This window comes from Phalacrocorax aristotelis, chromosome 9 (genome assembly GCF_949628215.1).
Source record: "Phalacrocorax aristotelis chromosome 9, bGulAri2.1, whole genome shotgun sequence".
NCBI classification, from domain to species: domain Eukaryota; kingdom Metazoa; phylum Chordata; class Aves; order Suliformes; family Phalacrocoracidae; genus Phalacrocorax; species Phalacrocorax aristotelis.
The window spans coordinates 33,937,188-33,956,865 of record NC_134284.1 but is presented as its reverse complement, the minus strand read 5'-3'; the positions used below and the strand labels follow the sequence as shown (position 1 = coordinate 33,956,865).

Below are 19,678 nucleotides of genomic sequence, written 5' to 3'. Positions count from 1 at the left end.
TGGTGAGTCAGCCATTTAATGAAACTGGGTCTTGAATTGGTGTCAACCATATCTACAAACTGGCACTGGTAGAGGAAGAAAGCATTATAGCTGAATATAGCTGGAGGATTTTCAAAGCAGGCTGCTGGGCTGTAAGACCAGCTATGCTGTCATCTGCATATGCAGAGTTCATTTTTTTTCCTTTGAATCCGGTCTTTTGGTTTTTGTTTGCACTATTCTGAAGCAGACTCAGATTACCAGGGCTTCTCCCTGCCTCATTTTCGCACCATGCTGGCAATGCAGTTGGAGCATATTATTGCCTAAAAAAAGGATCTGTTTCACAATCTTGACTTCAAGATATTATATGAGAACTAGCCTTTTGCAAGTTACGTGCTATAATCTGTGTTGTTCGTTGTTTTATACTTTTTCTGCTTTGCTTAAAGGCTTTGTAAACGTCTCGTGTTAATTCATGGTGTATTTCTTTTATTTCCCTTTGATAAAGTAATATATTGATAATCCAGTTATTGACAAGTATCTAAAGTTATTCAGTAGAGCAGTCGGTATCCTAAGTAACACTTGTGTAGCCTTTTTCACAAAATAAAAAGGTTGCCTTGATAAATAGATTGACATACTGGTATGAAAGGAAACTGGTGCTTTTATTTGAGTGAGAGGCTCTAAGTTCACAGTTTGATTTAAGAGTGGATATGCGGGGAAGGACTTAAAGCTGCCCCTCTCCCAAAAAATCCACTCAGTTTTATTTACTTAAACTATTGTGGTATCTTACCTACTGCTGTAAGTTATTGGGATTTTTTTATTTCTCCTTAGTTTAATTTTTTTTATTCATCTTTTCTTGCCCATCAGTTCCAGCAACTCCGTGAGCAGATGGAGGCAGAAATAAGCCACCTGAAGCAGGAAAATGGTATCCTGAGAGATGCTGTCAGTACTTCTACCAATCAAATGGAGAGCAAGTATGTTAGCAGTTACTCTGAGCTCTGTGTGTGTTTAAGCCTTCCCTGAAGAATTTTTCTGGCTTCTGCTCCTTTTGTTTTCATCTCCTTGGCTGTCTCTGAATTTGTGGTTGAACTAGGAACACAGTTATTTTGGGCTGGGGAGGTAGTTGTTTGCATTTGCGTTGAGCCAAGGCTTTCAAAATGGATCACTGTCTTCTATCAATTTGGAGCCTGAGCTTTTGGAGGGTGGGTGCTGAGGCTTTAACAGAAAGAAGTGTAGGAGCACTCAGCCATGATTGGTGTTTTTGGCAGGGTATGTATCCTTTACCCTGAGGCTTTGAGAGGTGCTGATGCTGGCTTCTTGGGAGAACAGCAGCTCTAAACTTATAAATCAGTCTTGCAATAAGAAAAAATATCAAAACCCTGCAGTTAATACCGCTGAAGTGGCATTTGAATTTATCTGCTGGTGTTGTAAATGTTAGGAGAAACAAAAAGGCATCTCAAGGTTTTGTCTTTTGTGAGTTATGACTTCAGCTGCCCCTGATCTGGCAAAGAGGATTGTATAGATTGTGGTAAAAGCTGAGTGCCCTGGTAATGTGTGTAGTCAGAAGGGTGAGTTGCTGCCAATGGGGTTCTGCCAACAGAAAGCAAAACCAAAGCTTTATATGTGCTCAGATTTTGTTGCTGTTGGAGACCAGAATGTCAAAACCACTCTCTGGACTTGGAAAGGGCTAAGGGCTCAGTATCTTTCTTTCCTGGCTGTTCTGTTCTTGCAGTGGTGCTGCTTCCATATGGACGGACCTTCCTGCACTGTCAAGTGCAGCTCAGCAGAGGTGCATTCTGCTCCCTGCACGTGTCCTGCTGGGGCAGGTCGATATAAGAGTGCTCGGGGAAGGGTTACTGGTACCCTAATTTTAGGTGTCCTTTTTTGTAGAAATGAAGCACCATTGTCTCTCAGTTATCTTGGAAAAACCTTTATTCAGGCAAACTTAAGATAAAAATAAAATGCTTTTTATTTACTTTTAAAAGGGGAGTCTTTTAAAATTCTCCCCTTGGCCTACATAAATGCATCTTCTCTCTCAAAGCGAGAGAGGGCATCGGGCACCTTCATAAGTTAATAGGTAAGTCAAGGCCAGGAGGCAACATATAGTCCGAAGAGATGCGTGCAGTTAGTAGTCTAGGAGGAATAGTCTTGAGTAGGTCTGAGATCAATAATCCTTTATGGGAGGAGGAAAGGAATGTGAATTTTGATGTGAGACCTTTCCTTATGCTGAGCCTCTTTAGTTTATGTGAGACTATCCAAATGATGCCCATCAGTTTGCAAATGTTTTAGAGGAGCTGATGCTTGTGGCTTATTGCTGACCTTCTGTTTCTGACTCAGTGGGCTGTAGGTGCTGTGCTGCGCTGATGGCCAGGAGTTCCTGACCCTCTTTCATTTCCTCGGATGAAGCAGTGTGAAGAAAAAAAAAAAAAACCCCAAACCCACCCAGTACAGCCCTCTGGCTGTAAATACAGGACTTGGTGTTGAAATTTGAGTAGCTGTTGTTATGGCCTATGCTTCTTGTAACAAAACAAAAAAAAGCTGTGAAAACGTTTATTTTTAGGCAGTCGGCTGAACTGAGCAAATTGCGCCAGGATTATGCGAGGCTGATGAGTGAGCTGGGAGAAAAGAACAGCAAGCTGCAGCAAGAGGAGCTCCAGAAGAAGAATGCAGAGCAGGCAGTTGCTCAGCTAAAGGTGACTGGGGTTTTCTCTGCCTGTCGAGTTGTGCTCAGGGCTTTATCTGAGCCAAGTTCTGAATCGGGCGGGATGTGAGGTGTGTGAGAAATGCGTTAGCTGTTTCCCTGGCCGCTAAATCTCTTGGTGGTCTTTATATGTGCAAGTATCTATTTGCAGATAGGCTGAGCCGGCCTCTGGGTTTATTTAATGTTTTTATTCAGTACTCTGGGTTTTGAGTGATTACAAACCTCCCTATGAAGTGAAACTTGCCCTTGCAGGTAAATATCTTTAAAAAGCTTAACTGGTGATGTTGAACTTTGCTTTCTATAAGCGTATGATTCCAGCAAGATTTGATGCTTTGGAGTTGTTCGTTCAGATGGCATAGTCCTTGTGTGATTTTTTTTTTTTTTTTTTTTAAAATTTGAAACGACATGCTTTTTGCTTAAATGTATGTTTAAATTTTAAATTGCGTTTCTGGATGCCTCCTAGTCTTTGGAAGAAAGGGTCTTTTGGGTTTTTTCTTTTTTTTTTTTTCTTTTTTTCCAGAAGAGAAACACAGTGTTTTTGGGTGAGAATGCCAGTCCAGAGCTCTATACTTTTTTCATATTTGTAATTAAGTCTTAGTGACCAGAAGTTCTCCCTGCCTCTAGGCCTTGCGGGTGGAGAGTTGGTATCTAGAGTTGAGACATGTTTTAATTACTAGATGTGGATTTGTGTGATGCATGGCTAGTCTGGCTTCTAGTGTTAGTTTTGAACTTGCAGGGCAAAGATGCTGCACTTCCATATTACAGAAACGATCCTGGTAAGAGCCTATAATGAAATCCTGTTCACAATTTGCCTTTCAAATTAATAGTCTGAACTAGTCTAGGAGGAGGATTACAGGGCGCTTTGTCTTTCTGATGAGCCCTAATGGAAACAAGAAACAATTTTATTTCATTGCCATATGTTTTGGGAATAGCACTGAAGAAATGCGCTCTGAATGTTTCAAAAATAAATTAAAGGTTAGACTTCTTTTCATCAACTTTCCCCTCAATGTGAAGGTCCAGCAGCAGGATGCAGAGAGAAGATGGGAAGAAATCCAGGCTTATCTCAGGAAAAGAACAGCAGAACATGAAGCAGCACAACAAGGCATGTATCACAGAATTCCCAAGCAACGATTACCGCAGTGATTTGGCTGTTGCTATTTGTAAAAAAAAAAAAAAAGGGCATTATTGAGTAAATGGCTTAAATAAAGCTCAGGTGAAGTCAGTGCTGCTTCAGGACCCTGGGGAAATAGTATGTTGTGACACCAGTTAGTCTGAGCGCTGATGAGAGCGCTGAACCTTTGCTTGCTGGAATGAGGCTTCTAATCAGCCTCCCTGTTTGCAGTGACAGCTATTTCCCCCAAAGTTAAATATTAACTTTTGTATTAAAATGCTGACATTTCTGCTACAGATGTGCAGAATAAGCTTGTGGCCAAAGACAATGAAATCCAGAGCTTGCACAGTAAACTTACTGATACAATGGTGTCAAAACAGCAGCTGGAGCAGAGGATGTTGCAGTTAATGGAGGCTGAACAAAAGAGAGCTACTGCGGAGGACTCCATGAAAATGCAGGTGCAGGTAGTATTGCTCAAGTGTCTTAAGGGTTTGGGTTTTTTCCTTCCACTTTGTGCCTGTGGAAACACAGTAATATCCTTGAAATGCTGCTTTAGTAAAGCTTTTCCACTCGGTAAAGAATGAGGAAAATTGTGTGCCAGTCTATCATCTGGCAACTTCTGAAGTGAGACCTGTGTGTGGTGCTGTGAGGAGGTCTGGGGCCATCTCAGACTGGAGAAGCACTCCGGGCCAGGCAGGAAAACGTGCTGACCCAAGCAGTTTCCCAAGCTGTGAAATGACGCTATGGTCTGGGGAACACCCTGGAAGAGCAGCCATGTAACTTCGATGTTTGTGTGAGCTCTTCTGGAGTGATCCCTTTTCTAGCATCAAGTGGTGAGAGGCAGTGTGGACATAGCTCCTGAGAGCTTCAGGGAAACCAAATAAATATTCCCTGCCCCATCATATGCTTTCTCTTGGTACTGAACAGGTTCTTATGCTTGCTCTCAAACTGGTTGATCTTAATGGGGAGAAAAATAGCATCTTTGAAGAGTGTCTGACATATAAATACTAAGCTGTTCTTACTAACGTAATCATGGCTAAGAGCTAATCCTAGCAAAAGTTGACTAGTTGCAGATCTCAGCTTGCTTTTCTTTCTGTGCTCTCTTACAAGGAGCTGATAAAGCAGAATGATGCTTTGAATGCTCAGCTTCAGAAGTTTCATTCACAAATGGCAGCCCAGGTACAGCATGTTCTCAGACTTTCTTTTGCAGTCATGAATGGTGAACTTTTAATGAAAGTCAGATTTTTTTATGTAGCTGGATATGAGATATGTAATGCTGAAAGCAAAGACTTGTTAGCATCCTGCTTTCTAATGTTTCTCAAACCGGTTTAGAACTTAAGCTTCTGCTGTCCTTTTGGGGGAAAAATCTACTTATTTCCTCCTATAGTGGCATTTATTTGTAACCGAAGGGTAGAATCCCTCTTTGAATGTTTGTTTTTCTGTAGCCTTGCATGTGTACAATTCTGTCTTGTGGTTCTATGGTCTTTTTGCAGTCCTTGTGTGAACTGTGTGATCCTGCTTTTCCCTCGTGCATCAGGTTGAGAAACAGTGTCTTGTCTAGCTCCCATATAAAGCTGTTTGTTCATTCCAGTGGCCATTTCTGTGCAGAAGAAAACAAAACCACCAAAAAACAGCCAAACGTGCACAATGCCTTTCTCAGTTCTTCTAGCCTCTAAAATTTTAGTTTGACTAGGTTTTTTAAAGGGATTATTTCTGTTGTAAACACTATGTAAAACCTCAGTCACTGAAGCTGCTTCCACGTAGAGCTAGGTCACAGAAAACAGCTCCAAGGCCGTAACTTCTGTGGGCATAAGTGGAGACTGTTCCTACGCAGTTAGGTGCTGCATTCTTTTGATCATGGATGTGCTTGATGTAGTTTGATTAAATTCAACAATCAGACTGAAAACGTGTCATCTGGCTTTGTTTGAAGAGCTTGGGGCACCCTTTGGGTGGGGAGAGTAGTGAGGGAAGAGATGCTCTGGATTTACAGTATCTTTATGACCTACTACTCTTACCTTAGTCCTTTAAAAGGGCTTTGAAAATAAATCCCTAGGGAAGTTTTACTTTTTTGCTCTGGGTTATGCAAGGAGACTGTTGGAGGGAGGTGTGTGCTTTCCCCATGTAGCCCCGCTGGCCATTTTTCCACCATGGACAGTGGGTGTGAAAACAGCACTTTGGGGATGAGAAGTTGGAGTGGTTGCTGCTCTGGGTGTCAGGGTTGATGAAACTGTTTTGGTCATTGAGACCCTCTGGGCTAGAACTTTTTGTTCCCTTTGACAATTCCCACCCCCTGCCCCTGCAATGCCATTTTCTATGGCATGATCTGGATAAGGCAGTGTAGGAATTGCTACAGGGTCCCATGGGCAGAAGCTCTGCAAGATCAAGGATTCTGGGGGGAGGGTAAGGCTGGATAAGGAGAACCATGTATCTGAAGCACAAATGAACCTGGAAGTTCTGCCACAGCTGCCACCAAACTGGATGTGAAACAGTCTGCAGAGGTCCCTTGATGTCTTGATAGCCAGTGTGATGGCTGTCTCCTTGTTGTGGGTGACCACATATGAATAGGCTTTTCCCAGGGGGAAAAAATGCCACTGGCTGGTTTTATGCTGCTTTTTCTCTTCCTAACATGAGTCCTGATGTACTGTGCAGGCTTTTCTTTTTTAAATTCAAGTGGTTTGTCAGCGGAATGTTCTGTAAAGCACTTAATCCTTGGGAGACAAGTGCTGGTGATCCCCGTGGCTTGTTTGAGTCTGGTAAAGGGCAAATAAGATGGTTCATTTTTCCCTTCATGTTACCTTAGGCCAAAGAGGAAGGGACATTAGTATGTGCTGGTATTCCTTCAGTGTTCCTCAGCCAGGAAATAGTTGGGATCGTCCTGTGCCAGTTTAAAATAACTAGACAAATTGTACAAATGTTATTCCTGGCTCACTGTAGATAACGATTCTTTGACTTGCTTTACTTTCAGCTATTTTTTGTTTGTTTTCTTTTTTTTTTTCCCCTTCTGCAGACCTCGGCTTCAGTCCTGGCAGAGGAACTACACAAAGTGTGAGCATTCATTTCCTCTGGTATTTGGGAAGTGTTACTGGCTTTTAATGCATGCCACCTTTCCTCCACACACGTGCAGTGCGTGTGGGAAGGACTGGTGAAGGAAACGGTTGCTGTCTGTGCTTTTAACTTGTCCCTGTGAGATTGACTTGGGAGCTGGGAAACAGTTTCCTGCGGATTTCCCTTCCGTGTCTGGCCTCAGGTCTGGAGTCCGTTGTACGTGGCACTACATGCGACAGGGAAAGCAGTGTCTCCTCTCTTGTTTACAGCTGCCTATGTGCAGGGATCAGTGCAGCGTGCAGGAATGTGCGTGACCATGAGAATTATTAATATTCGGGCTGTATGGCTGTGCCAGGAGGCTTCTCCCTTTGGGAGATGGGATAGTTATTGTGTTTCAGAGCTAGAGAATGTCCCATAAGTTTTTGGCAAGCATTTAAAACGGATGGAAAAGCTTTTGGACCCAAAGTCTACTGTCAGCAGGATTTAGACTAGGAGCTGGACTTCAGGGCTAGCATGTGTCTTGTGTTTAGCCTGATGCTTCGTGTGCCACTTTCATCCAAGACCTTTCAGTAGTGATATGTCATCATTTCTCGTTTGTGCAGGGTTGCGGAAAAGGACAAACAGATAAAGCAGATGGAGGACTCATTAGGCAATGAACGTGCCAACTTAACCAGCAAGGAGGAAGAGCTCAAGGTATAATAGAAGCATGTGTAAATAACAGCTGATAGAGAGAGGCTCGCTGGCTGCACGTATAAAATGAAGCCCACAAGGCTGCTGCTTTTGGGTCTAGAGCCAGCTCTTTCAGCTACAAGTCTGCTGACTGTTGCCCTTCTAGGCAAGGCCAATCTTGATGCTGGGAAGTTGTTTGTAAGAAAGCTTGGGGTTTTTCCTTGCTGTTACCTCTAAACTTCTTCAAAAAGTGACATGAAATACTTTGCACTGGAGAGTGAACTTACCTGAAATACTGTCTCCATGCAAAGTGCAAATGTATTTCTTTTTCTCCTTCTTTCAGGTCTTACAGAATATGAACCTATCCCTGAAATCAGAAGTACAGAAGTTACAGGCTTTGACAAATGAACAGGTAGAATAACTGTTTCATTAAATATTTAATTTTATTCTTTTCCCACTACCTGTTCTAGTATAAATGCAAATGCAGATCCCTTGGTTTAAGTGAGCTGTGCTTAAGCACGTTAAAGGTGTGAGGCTACAGCATAGGGCTAATATGTGATTCCCTGGAGTTCTTATAGCTGGTGGGAGGCCTACTTCCTACCTCTCTTTCACCATCGAAATCTGTTTCTTGGATATCCAAGTTACTGAAGCAGGTTGCCATGTCGGTTTAGATTTGCAGGTGTGCAGAGTGCAGGGCACTTGTCAGGAGTGAGCACAACTGTGCTTGGATATGCAGCCCAAGGATTTGCATACAAGGGACATAAGCATCCCCTTAAAAAAAACCCAGAAGCACACAAAAGCCCTGCCTCACCTTTTTAGAACCAGACAGAATGCTTTCCCTTTGTTACTGCTATGTGGCCTGTTCATTACCGAGGTGGGAGTGCAGTGTTTAATTAGAGATAATCCTGGTTGTCAAATGAATCTCTTCGAGATCATCTTCCCTTTGCGTAATTGCATGCTTGCCTGGTATATATTGGTGTCTTAAAAGTGCATGAAGACAAGCTTACCCCTTTTGGTCTTGCTGGTGAGTCATGTGCTGAGAGGCCGCCAAATGACTTGTTCTAGCTTTTTAATATTGTGGAATGAAAGGTTGATTGAATCATGTGATGGATCCTAAGTCTGTGTTAATCCTCTTTATGTCTAGGCTGCTGCTGCACACGAGCTGGAAAGGATGCAGAAAAGGTAAATAGCTCTGGGATTTGATAAACAATGTTTGTCAGTCTTTCATGTTCTTTTGAATCGATGCTTTTTGTAAGACTTGGATGAGGAAACGTTTTTAACTGTTCTGCTGTGTCTCAGCATTCACATCAAAGATGACAAAATAAGAACTCTTGAAGACCAGCTTCGAGAAGCACTTGCTCAGATTTCAAACACAAAAGAATTGAAGGTAAGATATAGAATAGCTATTTTTGTGCTTATTTATCTTAAGTTTTCCAGCCTTTGAGGGTTATGGAGCAGTTCATACAATTGAATGTTGATTTGTAAAATAGAACTGGCTTTCGGGTGTTAAGGTAAATAACAGTATTTGTTTGCAAGGCAGATGCAATGTGGGATGTCACAGCAGTGCAACAGACTCTGCAGCAGAGTAAGAGGTGTGGTAACGCAAGCGAAGCCTGCAGTTGTCTGCAGTTGTGAAGAGTGAGGTCTTTGAAATCTGTAAGAGGAGGTTGTTCAGTAAAAGCTGTTGCAGTTTTCCAGCATTCCATGTTCTAATATGACTTTCAAGGCCTTGGTGTGAGCCTTTTGTTGCTTGGATTATTGTGCTGTCAGGTCTTTTTTTTCCCCTTTTTCTTTTTTTTTTTCTGTCAAAGTAGGTATGAAAATGCTTATTTTTCTCCTGCTGTCTTCCAAAGTGTTTCTTATGAGGCTGCAGCTAAATTGCCAAAGCTTTTAGTGCTGGCATCTGGGGTCTGCACAGCAGAGCGGATACTTGTTTCTAGATGGTGTATGCAGAGAGCAACTTAACTCCTTGCCCTCTGCCGCCTTAGGCTTTTTCTTTTGAACTTTAGCTGTTAGAAATAGACCTGCTTCCTGAGGAAGGTGATGGCTCCATCTTTTTAACTCCTTTAAAGCCCCTGTTGGGTAGTGCTGCTTTTCTGATGCTCCTGATGAAAGGTCACGCAGTCTGAATCTCATAAGGTCAAGTTGCTACTTTTGCTGGTGAGGAACAGAGCAGGTGGGTAGTGGCAGAGGCAGCGTGGCTTTTGTAGGGGAAGCCATGCCTCAGGAATCTCCTGGAGCTCTTTGAAGGTGTTAGCAAGCAGGTAGTAAACTTGGGTCACGTATTGAAGTGGCACTTTTAAAGATGTTTTGATGAGAGCCCCTTGCAAGGCCCGGTAGTTTCTCTAAGCTGTCAGAGAATAAGAGGGAAGAAGTTTGCCTAATTAATAGACCAGGAAACAAGATACCACCTCAGATGTTTGATTTTAGTAATAAAGGTATTAACTGAATCTTCAGTGAAGGGGGAGTGGGAAGAGGTGGCAGGCTTGAGTAAGTCATTGACTCTCAAGTTAGTGACACTCTCAGGGCTTTCAGGGTGGTGGAACATTTTAAAATGGCAGGTAAAGTGGTAAAAATGAATACAAGGAGGAATAATCTGAACTTCCTTAAAGTGATCGTTTCTGTAGTAACTGTTACTCAGGAAAAAGGCCTTAGATGTGTTGTGGATGGTTATGTGCTGAAATCAGCTCGGTGCTAAGTAATGGCAAAATCAGCTGGAGGCAATCCTAGCACTTCTTGGGAAGTGAAGAGGGAACTGCATGCAGATCATCGTCACTGTCATACTGTGGAAATTCATAGTGCGGGCCTGGCATCAGTATTGTGTGCCCTTCTAGTCGCTTCTTCCTCCTGTCTTTGATCCCAAACACAAGCCAGACCAGCTCTGGACTAAATGCTTCCACCTGAGGAAGCACTTTTTTTCCCATGCACATAAAAGAGAGAAAAGACAGGTTCAAAACAGAGCAATGCTCTTCGTCTTCACCAGTGCTGTCCCTTCCTGCTTGTGTTGTCCCTGTGAGGCTTTGGGACGGAAGCATAGATCATGTGTCCTGCTTTTTGGTTTTGTAAAGCACCTAGCAATTCTTTAAAAAGACTTTGTAAAACAAAAATCAGTAATAATGGAGGTTTTTTTAAAAAACCCACATATATATATCTCTGAGGAATCCAGATAGGCAGCCTGCCTGTTAAGGGCCGCTGCAGGGATGCCGGAGGGAAGGCACGGTCTGTGGTATGGCTGGCTGCCTTCCTCATTTGCCTCTTCCCAGCCTGCAGCTGGAGCAAAGCGTGGGAGCTGGGCGCACCTCTGCTGCTCACTCCTTGCTGTGCACCCTCAGTGTAAAGGCAGCTGAAGAGAACTCGAGAGGTGATCCTAGACCATTTGCTTTGCCAGATGAGTGTTTTGTAAGAGGCAGCTATCAAACCTTGACATGATGCTGGTGCTGCTTTAGGAGAAAAATGCAGTTTCTCTTGACTCTCACACTTGGTACTGTCTGATCTTTTGCCAGGGAGTAGAGATGGTTACAGCTGAATTTCTCATGGGAACATACGGATAAAAGTACTAATAAAGAAAAGCAAGAAAGAAGGGGAAAGGACTCTTTGTAGTCTTGTAGCTTCCAAAGAACTCCCTGTAATGTCTTCTGTGCTATTTAATTACCTCTTTGTCAAAATGAAAGTGTAGTTAGGCTTTGCAGTTCTGAACTGATGTAATGTTTAAACTTCATTCCAGGTTCTCAAGGATCAAAATGCAACTCTGCAGGCTGAAGTTCAGAAGCTGCAGACACTCCTGTCTGAGCAGGTATAGCCAGTGTTCGCTGAGGTTGTATCAAATATCTTCAGTTCTTTTTAACTTCTTCAGTATTTTTTTTCTTAAGCTGGCCCTAGGCTGAGCTGTTTGGTGTCAGTCTGTTGCTTTTTAGGTATTTTTTCCTTCCATGGAGGGTTCAAGTAAGGCAGTTGTGGCTGTCTTCTAGACCTAGTCAAGAGTGTCGTGTGTCCTGTCTGTCCATTCTGTGTTGTGTCCCTCATCCCCCGAAGAATGCTGGCTTAACACAAGCCAAAACTTTTTCTGCAACACCTCCCAGTTTTAATGGCAGCTTTCTGGAGTAAAAAAATTCCATGAGCAACTGGCCCTTCTGGGCGAGAGGGCTCTTACTGGGCTGTCAGGAACCCAGGGTTAAGATCTTTACCCTACTTGTTTTCTTCCATCCTGGAATGAATTCTTAAAGCAGTAGTAACCAAAGAACAGACTCATGGAATGGGAAAACTGTTTATATCATGATGTCTTTTGTCCCTCCTCTTCTATATTTTTGCCCATGGCACATCTGCTGCAGCCAGTCTGACTGGTACTCACACAGGATGCTGCAGGTTCAAAGCTTTTGTGTTGCTCTGCCTCATCTGCTTTGCAAGTGCTGCCTGGGAGAGCGCCTGTGAACACCCCTGCCTCTGTACCATTGTGGAATGAGAAAACTTCCTAAAACACTGAAGAAAGACTTGCAGGACAGGAAACTTATTTCCTTTCCTGCCCTGGTGTCTGCTAGCCAGCAGCTCCCTGTCTGGAGTGGCTCTCTTTCTTCTGGCAGAGAACCAGATTTGCAGCCTTATTCCCCTGGGTCTGGCTGATTTGGTGTCCTGTCTGAAATAGTGGGGCTGATTTTTTTTTCTTCTTTTTGGTAGCTGGCTTATGTTTCTCATGTGATCCCTCATGATGTGGTGTTGAGAAATCAAAAATGCTCTCCTGAGTGAGCCTCAAGCTCAGCAGAGGCAGATTTTTCAGGTACTGAGGTGGCTGCTATGGATTAGATGCTGCGCAGTGCTTGGCATGTTTGACACTCCCTAGGATGACTGGAATCTGGTGTCTCACAGCATCTTGTCACCAGAACTGTAGTCCATCAGTGTAAAATCATCAAGGCATTCTGGCGGGATCTGTACCTCCCTGGAAAGATTGACATCCTTTCAGCATCAATATTAGACACACATGCCATGAGGACATTCTGCCGCTATTTTATTTTCCCTTCTGGATTAGTGTGGTAACTAAGGTTCTGGTTAAGTTGATGCTCTCTAGTTATTTCTGTTTTTAAAATCCCAAACCATTATTGATCCAATTAATGATTACCCTATTGTGTTTTTTTCATAGCCGAACAAAGAATTGGTAGAGCAAATGGAGAGAAGGTAAGAAACTTTCTTTTGAATCAGAAGCTAAAATAAAGATGCAGTTTTGTTGGCAGCAGGGTTACTGTTGATAGCTAAGCTGCTGTCAAAGGTTAAGTCTCTTTTTACTAATAATCACTTTTGATTTCTCAGTATGAGAGAGAGGGATGATAAAATCAAGACAGTTGAAGAGCTGCTTGAGGCAGGACTCATACAGGTGGCTAATAAAGAGGAGGAGCTGAAGGTAAAATCTCTCTTAATCTCTACTTCCCCATAAAAAAGTGCTCTTGTGCAAAGCGTATGTTTGCTCATAGTGCAGTCAGAGATCATTCCTATTGAATAGGAAAAGCATCTTGTGAAGACAAGGTTAAAACCTTTTTGGTAAGATAGACTAAGCATGAGTATTGACGCTGTGCAGTAAGTGCTTCTCTCCATCTAGTCTAGAGCAGATTTTGCTAGGATGTTTACCTGGTGTTTTTTGGAATACAGTGAATACATCTCCGGAGCTGTGTGTTTGGCCTAATCTGCAAAAAGTTTGGCTTTAAGAAAGGGTGTTCTGTAAAAACTTGGCAGTATGGGGTGCTTGCATCTCTTTGCTTAGTTGGTAATCTGAAGGGATAAATGGATCGTAAACTAGTGACATTTCTGGGTTGATGTTAAAGGTGCTTCCTTCATGTTCTGCTTATGAAGAAGCTAGTGATGAGAAATCTGGAAAGCCAGCACAAAAATCCCAATCTGTTTCCAGCTGGGTTTTGCTGGAAAGCTGTGCCCTGTCTACCAGGACATAGCCAAGACAATGCTCGCTTGCTTAATGTCCATAAATTCCAGGAGCATCGCTGACTGGGGTGGGGCTGCACACTAGCAGACTCTCAGGTTATTAAACGGCTAAAGATGCGAGCACATGACCTTGATGTTTCCCTGGACTCTAGCTTCCTACAGACTGAAGTCCACTCTGAGTTGTCTATAATGAATAATTAGTCCACTGAATGCTTTGGCTCCAGCTGCTGCAGAGGGGGGTCTCTCTCAGATTTTTGAAGTCTTTCACTTGCTCTGAAAGAAATGACTTTTCCGTCAAGCTTAACACTTTTTCCCCAACAAATGAATATTTCATTATCTGTGTGTCTGCTTTCAAAGGCGCTGCGAACGGAAAATTCATCCTTGAGAAAAGAACTTCAAAGTCTGCAAACTCAGCAATCAGAGCAGGTAGTACTTTTCATCTAAAACTTTTATTACACCTAAACTAAATCTAAAAGAATCTTGCTGTGGTTGCAAAAGTCAATGGAAAAAAGGTGAAGGCGTCTTTGAAGCCCGTTGGCAAAGCATCCTCTTTTCTTCCAGTGTTGGTCTTGAAGCTGATGCTTCTGTCAAATACTTCCATTGCGTAAGTGTCAGAAACATGGCAGGTGTAAAGGTTCCAATTCAGCGCTGATTCTAGGTTGGTTTAAGTTTGTCGCGTACCGCAATGGCTGCGGGTTGCTTTTTTATTTTTCCAGAAGCCTAGTGCAGCAAGTGTGGCTGGTAGGAAGCTCGTCTGCATCAGATTCATGATGCATATTTGAGCTTTCTGATGTTGATCCACACTTGTGCAGGTGGGACTTAGCCCCCTTCTATTGATGTCTGTGTTCAGTGGCACTGCCACAGTATTACTGTTTTTGATGTGCACATGGTGCCGATTGGGAATGGCCTTTCCTTGATGCCCAGCTGTGCTTGTACAGCTCAGGAGAGCACTTAGTTTCTAGAAAATCATTTATGGGAGAGGAGAAGCACAATAACTGTGGAGAGGTGTACAGAAGTGCCAGTATGAAAAGGTTAGCTGAGCAGATGCTGGTCCTGAACCTCAGCCTCTCCTGGTAAAGGTGGTGTGGGTTTGCTTTGGTTTTCCTGGAACTTGCAGCAAATTTGCTATTACTGGTTTGCCAGGAACTGGAGACCAACACCTGATTTTCTCAGGAGCAGCCAGATAGATAAAAGCATTAGGCTGCTACCTAGTTTACCCAGTGCCAGAGAGGTCAAGCTCTCTGCTCCTTACCAACCTCAACACTTGCAGATTGTTTTGCTCTCTTCTGTTTTTCTAAGTTGAAGCTGTGTTTTGAACAGGTTTCCTTCCAATCCCTGGTGGAAGAACTCCAGAAAGTGTAAGTTGCTGCACAGATTTCATTTGATTGTTACTTCTGTCTGTGTTTATTCCATGCCTACAAGTGTTTTGCCTCCCTGAAATGATTTGCTTTTAACTGGATGAAGCGTGTGTGTGTGTGTGTGCCAGGAAGCATTGTCTCTTTGGAAACACATCAAGTCAGATCAATACCTTTTGAAAATCCAGTTGTCTCTCTGCGAAGCCGTTAACTTCATAAGCCTAACTTTGACTAGACGAGGAATTACACTGAATTGCCAGGATAATTGTTTTTCTTCAGTAGGAATTCTAAGAGGAGTGAGCTTGTTTGCACTCTGTCTGTGTATTTGAAGTTGATAAATACTTTGCTGGAATGTCCAGTGATGGCTGAAGTGTGCATCATTCCAGGGACTATTGATACCTAAATTTGCATTTTAGACAGTAACGGTATCTATTTAGCATGTGAACTACTGGTTATCTAAAGACAGCTTGTTCTGCACTATTCCCAGTCTTATTCCTCCGATTTGTTTCTCCTGCTCGTTCTATCTGGATTTGGGATTGCAGTGAGGGGTGGCACCTGCAATAGTGGGAGGTCCCACTGTGGATCCCAGAGGCTGGCGATGTGATGTGATAGCAGAACCAAAGCCTGTGTATCTGCTCCAGCAGTGCATTTGTTCAGCCAGCTAATGTTGTCCCTCTCCCCTTTTTTTTTTTTCTTTAAAGGATCCATGAAAAGGATGGAAAAATAAAATCGGTGGAAGAACTCCTACAAGCTGAAATCCTTAAGGTAGCAAGCAAGGAGAAGACTGTTCAGGTATCTATTTTTGCACTACCTACCTTCCTGTCTGTGTCTATGCCACTGACTACCATTTATTTGTTACTGCATGGCATTCTATAGTGATGAACTTGTAGCATCCATTTTTGTGTCGTTTTTGTTTCCATTGTCCAATCCTGTCTGTTTTGTCATTGAAAAGGCTTTGACACAGGAAATAGAGGCTCTGAAAGAAGAAGTAGGAAATTCCCAGCTTGAGATGGAAAAACAGGTAAAATACCTTAGTGCCAGCAGCGTGAAACAGCCTTTCCCTGGATGTGCTGCTCGCTCATTTCTGTTCTGGTGTGTTTTTCTTTCACTGGTCAATGTCATTGGGCAAGGGAACTTTTTAACGGTAGAGCTACTCTATTCTTGGATATAAAGCTTGTAAAAATGTAGTATAACTACTGCTGCCCTTCAGAAACCGCATTCCTCTGGATGCCTGAGCTTTTTGGACTTCTAGCGTGAAATTTGGCAAGAATTGCTGTAACTAAAGCATTGTAGCATTGGCTGGTCATATTGCATACAGTCCCTTTGGTAAAAGTGAAACCCTGGGACATCCTTTGAGGCTGGCACCTCGGAAATCTCAACTGCTGAAGGTGCTTCTTTTGGCCTTTCTTTGTTGCTAGAATAATACTACTGGCCCAAATAGTTTTTGGTTTCCAGGTAAACCTAAGACTGTTTGCTTTCTGGTGTCCAAAGAAAGCCTGTCTTGGCAGAGTAAGTTTTACTCTAGCTATCAGGAATGTAGAAATGGAGGATTATTGGCTTTTTTGGCACGCTTGCTATTTAGTGTCCAAAACAACGGGAACCTGCGTTTCCTTAGGGAGCCCATTCTGCAGGCAGCTTAATCCATCGTGCTGTCAGGAAGTTTGCTTGCTTGTCTCTGTGTGTGGGGTGTGGGTTGTTTTTTTTTTTTTGTCTGCAGTTTTTTCAGTCTTTCTAGCTACATTCCAATATGTCACCCCCTTTTCTTCTTTCCTTAGTGCTAAAGTTTTGTCCTTTTTAGGTAAAACTTCATAGAATGTGTTTCCGTCTTGGGCTTTTCCTCCAAAGCAAATTCCCAGGAACTGGAGGAATTATTTGCATGTTTTTCCTTCCCTTGAGCTGACACAGAGCCCAGAACAAAATGCAGTTTAGAGTTGCCATCTCTGAAATGCTGCATGTGCGGGATGCTTGCTCCAAAGGTGGTGTATATGCAACTTTTGGTATCATGCAAGCAGAACAGAGGTTTTTGGGAATGTGGAAACTCCTGCCGTGTTGTGATAGAGGACTGACTAAGCTGTTTGGACAGACAGTATCTACATGGATAGCCGCTTTCAGGCTTTTATACAAAATTCAAAGGAAATAATCCCATTAAATCTTGTTCCTTCAATCCATGTTCAGCCTTAGAATGGGAATTTAAGGGAGTGCTGGCATTGCAGAGAGCATCTAAATGACCAGGGGTGATTGCTCCGATTTAAGCTGCAATTGCTAGTGAGATGGTTGTCCTCAGTGTCTGCTGCTTCCTTTGTCTCTCATGGCAGAAGGGAGCTCCAGTGGGTGTGCTTGTGTTCCCATTTGTCCTGTTTTCTTCTCTGGAGGTCATATTTTAAATGTGGAGAAAGTAAATAGTGGAGACACTTGGCTTCTCATAATTTATTTTCCCACCAAAAAAAGAGCATGTTTGTGCTTACATAACTGTAACAAATAGTGCTTATTTTAGTAATGTCTAATGGCTTTTTTCCTGTATTTTTCCCTAAAGCAGTTTATAACATTTATGCGCATCTTCCATGTGCATTGAACTGAATTACTTATTTTCTTTAGGTGTCGATTACATCACAAATCAAAGAGCTTCAGACTCTGTAAGTACAGTTGTTAACACATCTAATCTGCCCTGTGCACCCCTCTCTTTTCCCCCCCTCCAGTCTGTTTTAAAATGTTCTCGCCTGGCATCTGCACTTTGCATGAAGTGAGCCAGGCTATAACCCTGGTCTTCGTAGATGCGTGTCCTTGTTTAGTACTTGGTCCGGTCTGAGATGGCAAACCAGGTGAAGTGCCGCATGGCTTCATGAGCCCCAATTAACCTACAAGGGGTTAAATTCAGGTCAGGATGGAAGGATGTAGGCAAGGCACTATGGGAGACTGACTTTGGTAATATCTGTCCTGTAGCTGGGTGGGTAAGTGAGAATTGAGTCACCATGGTCATCAGTCCCTTGTGTCCCCAACTGCAGAGGGCGAAGGAAGTATTTTTGGAAGAGGAAAACACATGTGTGAAATCCCTGCAATATACGTCAGTGCAGAATTTGTCTGCTTTCACTTAATGAGCAGTACCATTGATCAAGGGCATCTCCTGCTAACACAGACTTGAAGTGGAAGTGTTCACATATTGATTTTTAGCAGATGAATTGTGTTTGTGCCTTTGATCACATAGACTGCTTTTGTTACGTGCTGCAAAGCATAGGATGTCTTCTCTTTTTTTCAGATGGATAAAAGAGCAAGGGTTTATGCTGTGTGTCTGTGTTTAATGGTACAGGTTGAAGGGGAAGGAAAAGCAGGTGAAAACCATGGAGGCCTTATTGGAAGAGAAGGAAAAAGAGATTGTTAAGAAAGGAGAATGGCTGCAGGTAAACTTTCTTGGTATTCTAAAGGGAGATAAAATCTGTTGCAGTATTTCTGGCTGTGGAAAAGTTACATTTACACTTCCAAACCTGCCTTTTTTCCTCCCCCAAAGGGTCAGAAAGATACAATTGCACAACTAACCAGTAAAGTTCAGGAGTTAGAACAACAGAACCTGCAACAGCTCCAACAGGTATGGCCTGCAGAGTGGATGTGGTTTGGGAGTGCTGCTCAGTTGACCTGGACAATGTTGGTTTTGTCCTCTGCCTTTCGCAAAGGGTTTGCATTGGCTTCAGCCTACAGAGCTATTTCAAGTCCTGCCTGACTAAACTGGTAGTCTGTAGTGCAGAGAAGCCCGCTAGTTCAACTGTGTTCATCTAAAACAGGTTTTACACAGATAAATTCGGAGTTTTTCTTTAATCTGGATTATACTGTCCTTAATGAGTAGCTTCAGTGGCCTGAAAACTTGAAAGCTTGTAGGCAGAATCATGTCCTGGGTACCTCCTTGCCACACTGAAGTAGAGTCACTGTAGGGCTGTGGTCATGGAAGAACTCCTGCCATAACTGAACGTAGCAGCTCCTCTTGCAGTGGGCAGGGTTTGCTGTGATACCGTCCTGCCTTTACCTGTTGTGGAAGTTGCAACTGGTCAGAATATTTTGGCTTTTGATTTCCTGCACTGGACTTGAGAACAGATGTCTGGACATCCTTGAAGCCAGGTGTTACTTAATGAAAGAATTTTTCCAATAAGGTGGTATTCTAGCTCAGTTTGTCCTTCTGTTGATGATAAAGCGTAGAAACTGAGTTGCACTCTTAGTTTGGGTGGATGTCTAGACAGGCACTTATACCAGGGGAAAGGTGGAATGGAGAGAAATAGGCTGGTGTGAAGTTTGGGATGCTTGGTGTGAGCTGTGGTTCTGAAATCCACGATGCGTTTAGATGTTCTTGGAGCAATGTCTGATGCAAAATTCCTGGTATTTCTTTGGCAAGTATCGTGCAAGCTGTGTGGTGCCCCTGCTCATGCACGGAGTTGCTGATAATTTGAAAGCTTTACTGCACCATCAAAATGAGGTTGGGAATTGCTTTCTTTTTCAGGTACCTTCTGCATCCCAAGTCCAGGACCTGGAGAGCCTGTGAGTATGCTTAGTAGCAGTTTCTCAAGAGCCTGCTGATAATATGCATTCAGTGCTGGCATTTATCTTAAATTGGAATGTATGAATTGGTTTCAAGAATTTTATGGGCTTTGCTAAAATAAGCTGTTAGTGCCGATGGACGTACACCAGCCAGCGCGTCTGCTGCCGTGTGTAACAGCAAGTGTCTGGCGTCCCTGCCTGGTGTGCCTAAGTAGTGCTCAAAAGCTTTGTGGAAGTGAATGATTGCCCACGGCTCTACTAACTAGTGAAATTGCTGCTACTTCTTGTGTCTAGTGATAATTTCTCCTTCTGTTTAGTATGTTCAAGAGTTTGGATTTAAGTGCCTGTGGCTGAGTCGATAAAAGCAATGAACAGACACAGGTG

The 19,678-nt window shown here is 43.0% G+C and overlaps 1 protein-coding gene across 14 annotated transcripts in view; it reads left to right on the top strand.

Moving 5' to 3' along the window:
* KTN1 (kinectin 1) overlaps positions 1–19,678 on the top strand; it is a 76,625-nt gene that overhangs the window by 36,102 nt on the left and 20,845 nt on the right. For 5 of the 14 annotated variants that reach the window (XM_075104260.1, XM_075104257.1, XM_075104256.1 and 2 more), the window contains exons 8-28: positions 841–947; positions 2,534–2,666; positions 3,689–3,776; positions 4,083–4,249; positions 4,896–4,964; positions 6,793–6,830; positions 7,433–7,523; positions 7,843–7,911; positions 8,644–8,681; positions 8,799–8,886; positions 11,224–11,292; positions 12,631–12,665; positions 12,798–12,888; positions 13,779–13,847; positions 14,742–14,779; positions 15,478–15,568; positions 15,729–15,797; positions 17,372–17,409; positions 18,081–18,171; positions 18,279–18,356; positions 19,257–19,294. In XM_075104260.1, coding sequence (XP_074960361.1) covers positions 841–947; positions 2,534–2,666; positions 3,689–3,776; positions 4,083–4,249; positions 4,896–4,964; positions 6,793–6,830; positions 7,433–7,523; positions 7,843–7,911; positions 8,644–8,681; positions 8,799–8,886; positions 11,224–11,292; positions 12,631–12,665; positions 12,798–12,888; positions 13,779–13,847; positions 14,742–14,779; positions 15,478–15,568; positions 15,729–15,797; positions 17,372–17,409; positions 18,081–18,171; positions 18,279–18,356; positions 19,257–19,294 — 1,595 coding nt within the window. The remainder of the gene's footprint in view (positions 1–840; positions 948–2,533; positions 2,667–3,688; positions 3,777–4,082; positions 4,250–4,895; positions 4,965–6,792; positions 6,831–7,432; positions 7,524–7,842; positions 7,912–8,643; positions 8,682–8,798; positions 8,887–11,223; positions 11,293–12,630; positions 12,666–12,797; positions 12,889–13,778; positions 13,848–14,741; positions 14,780–15,477; positions 15,569–15,728; positions 15,798–17,371; positions 17,410–18,080; positions 18,172–18,278; positions 18,357–19,256; positions 19,295–19,678) is intronic. The other 9 variants (XM_075104262.1, XM_075104258.1, XM_075104254.1 and 6 more) reach the window with 3 other exon arrangements.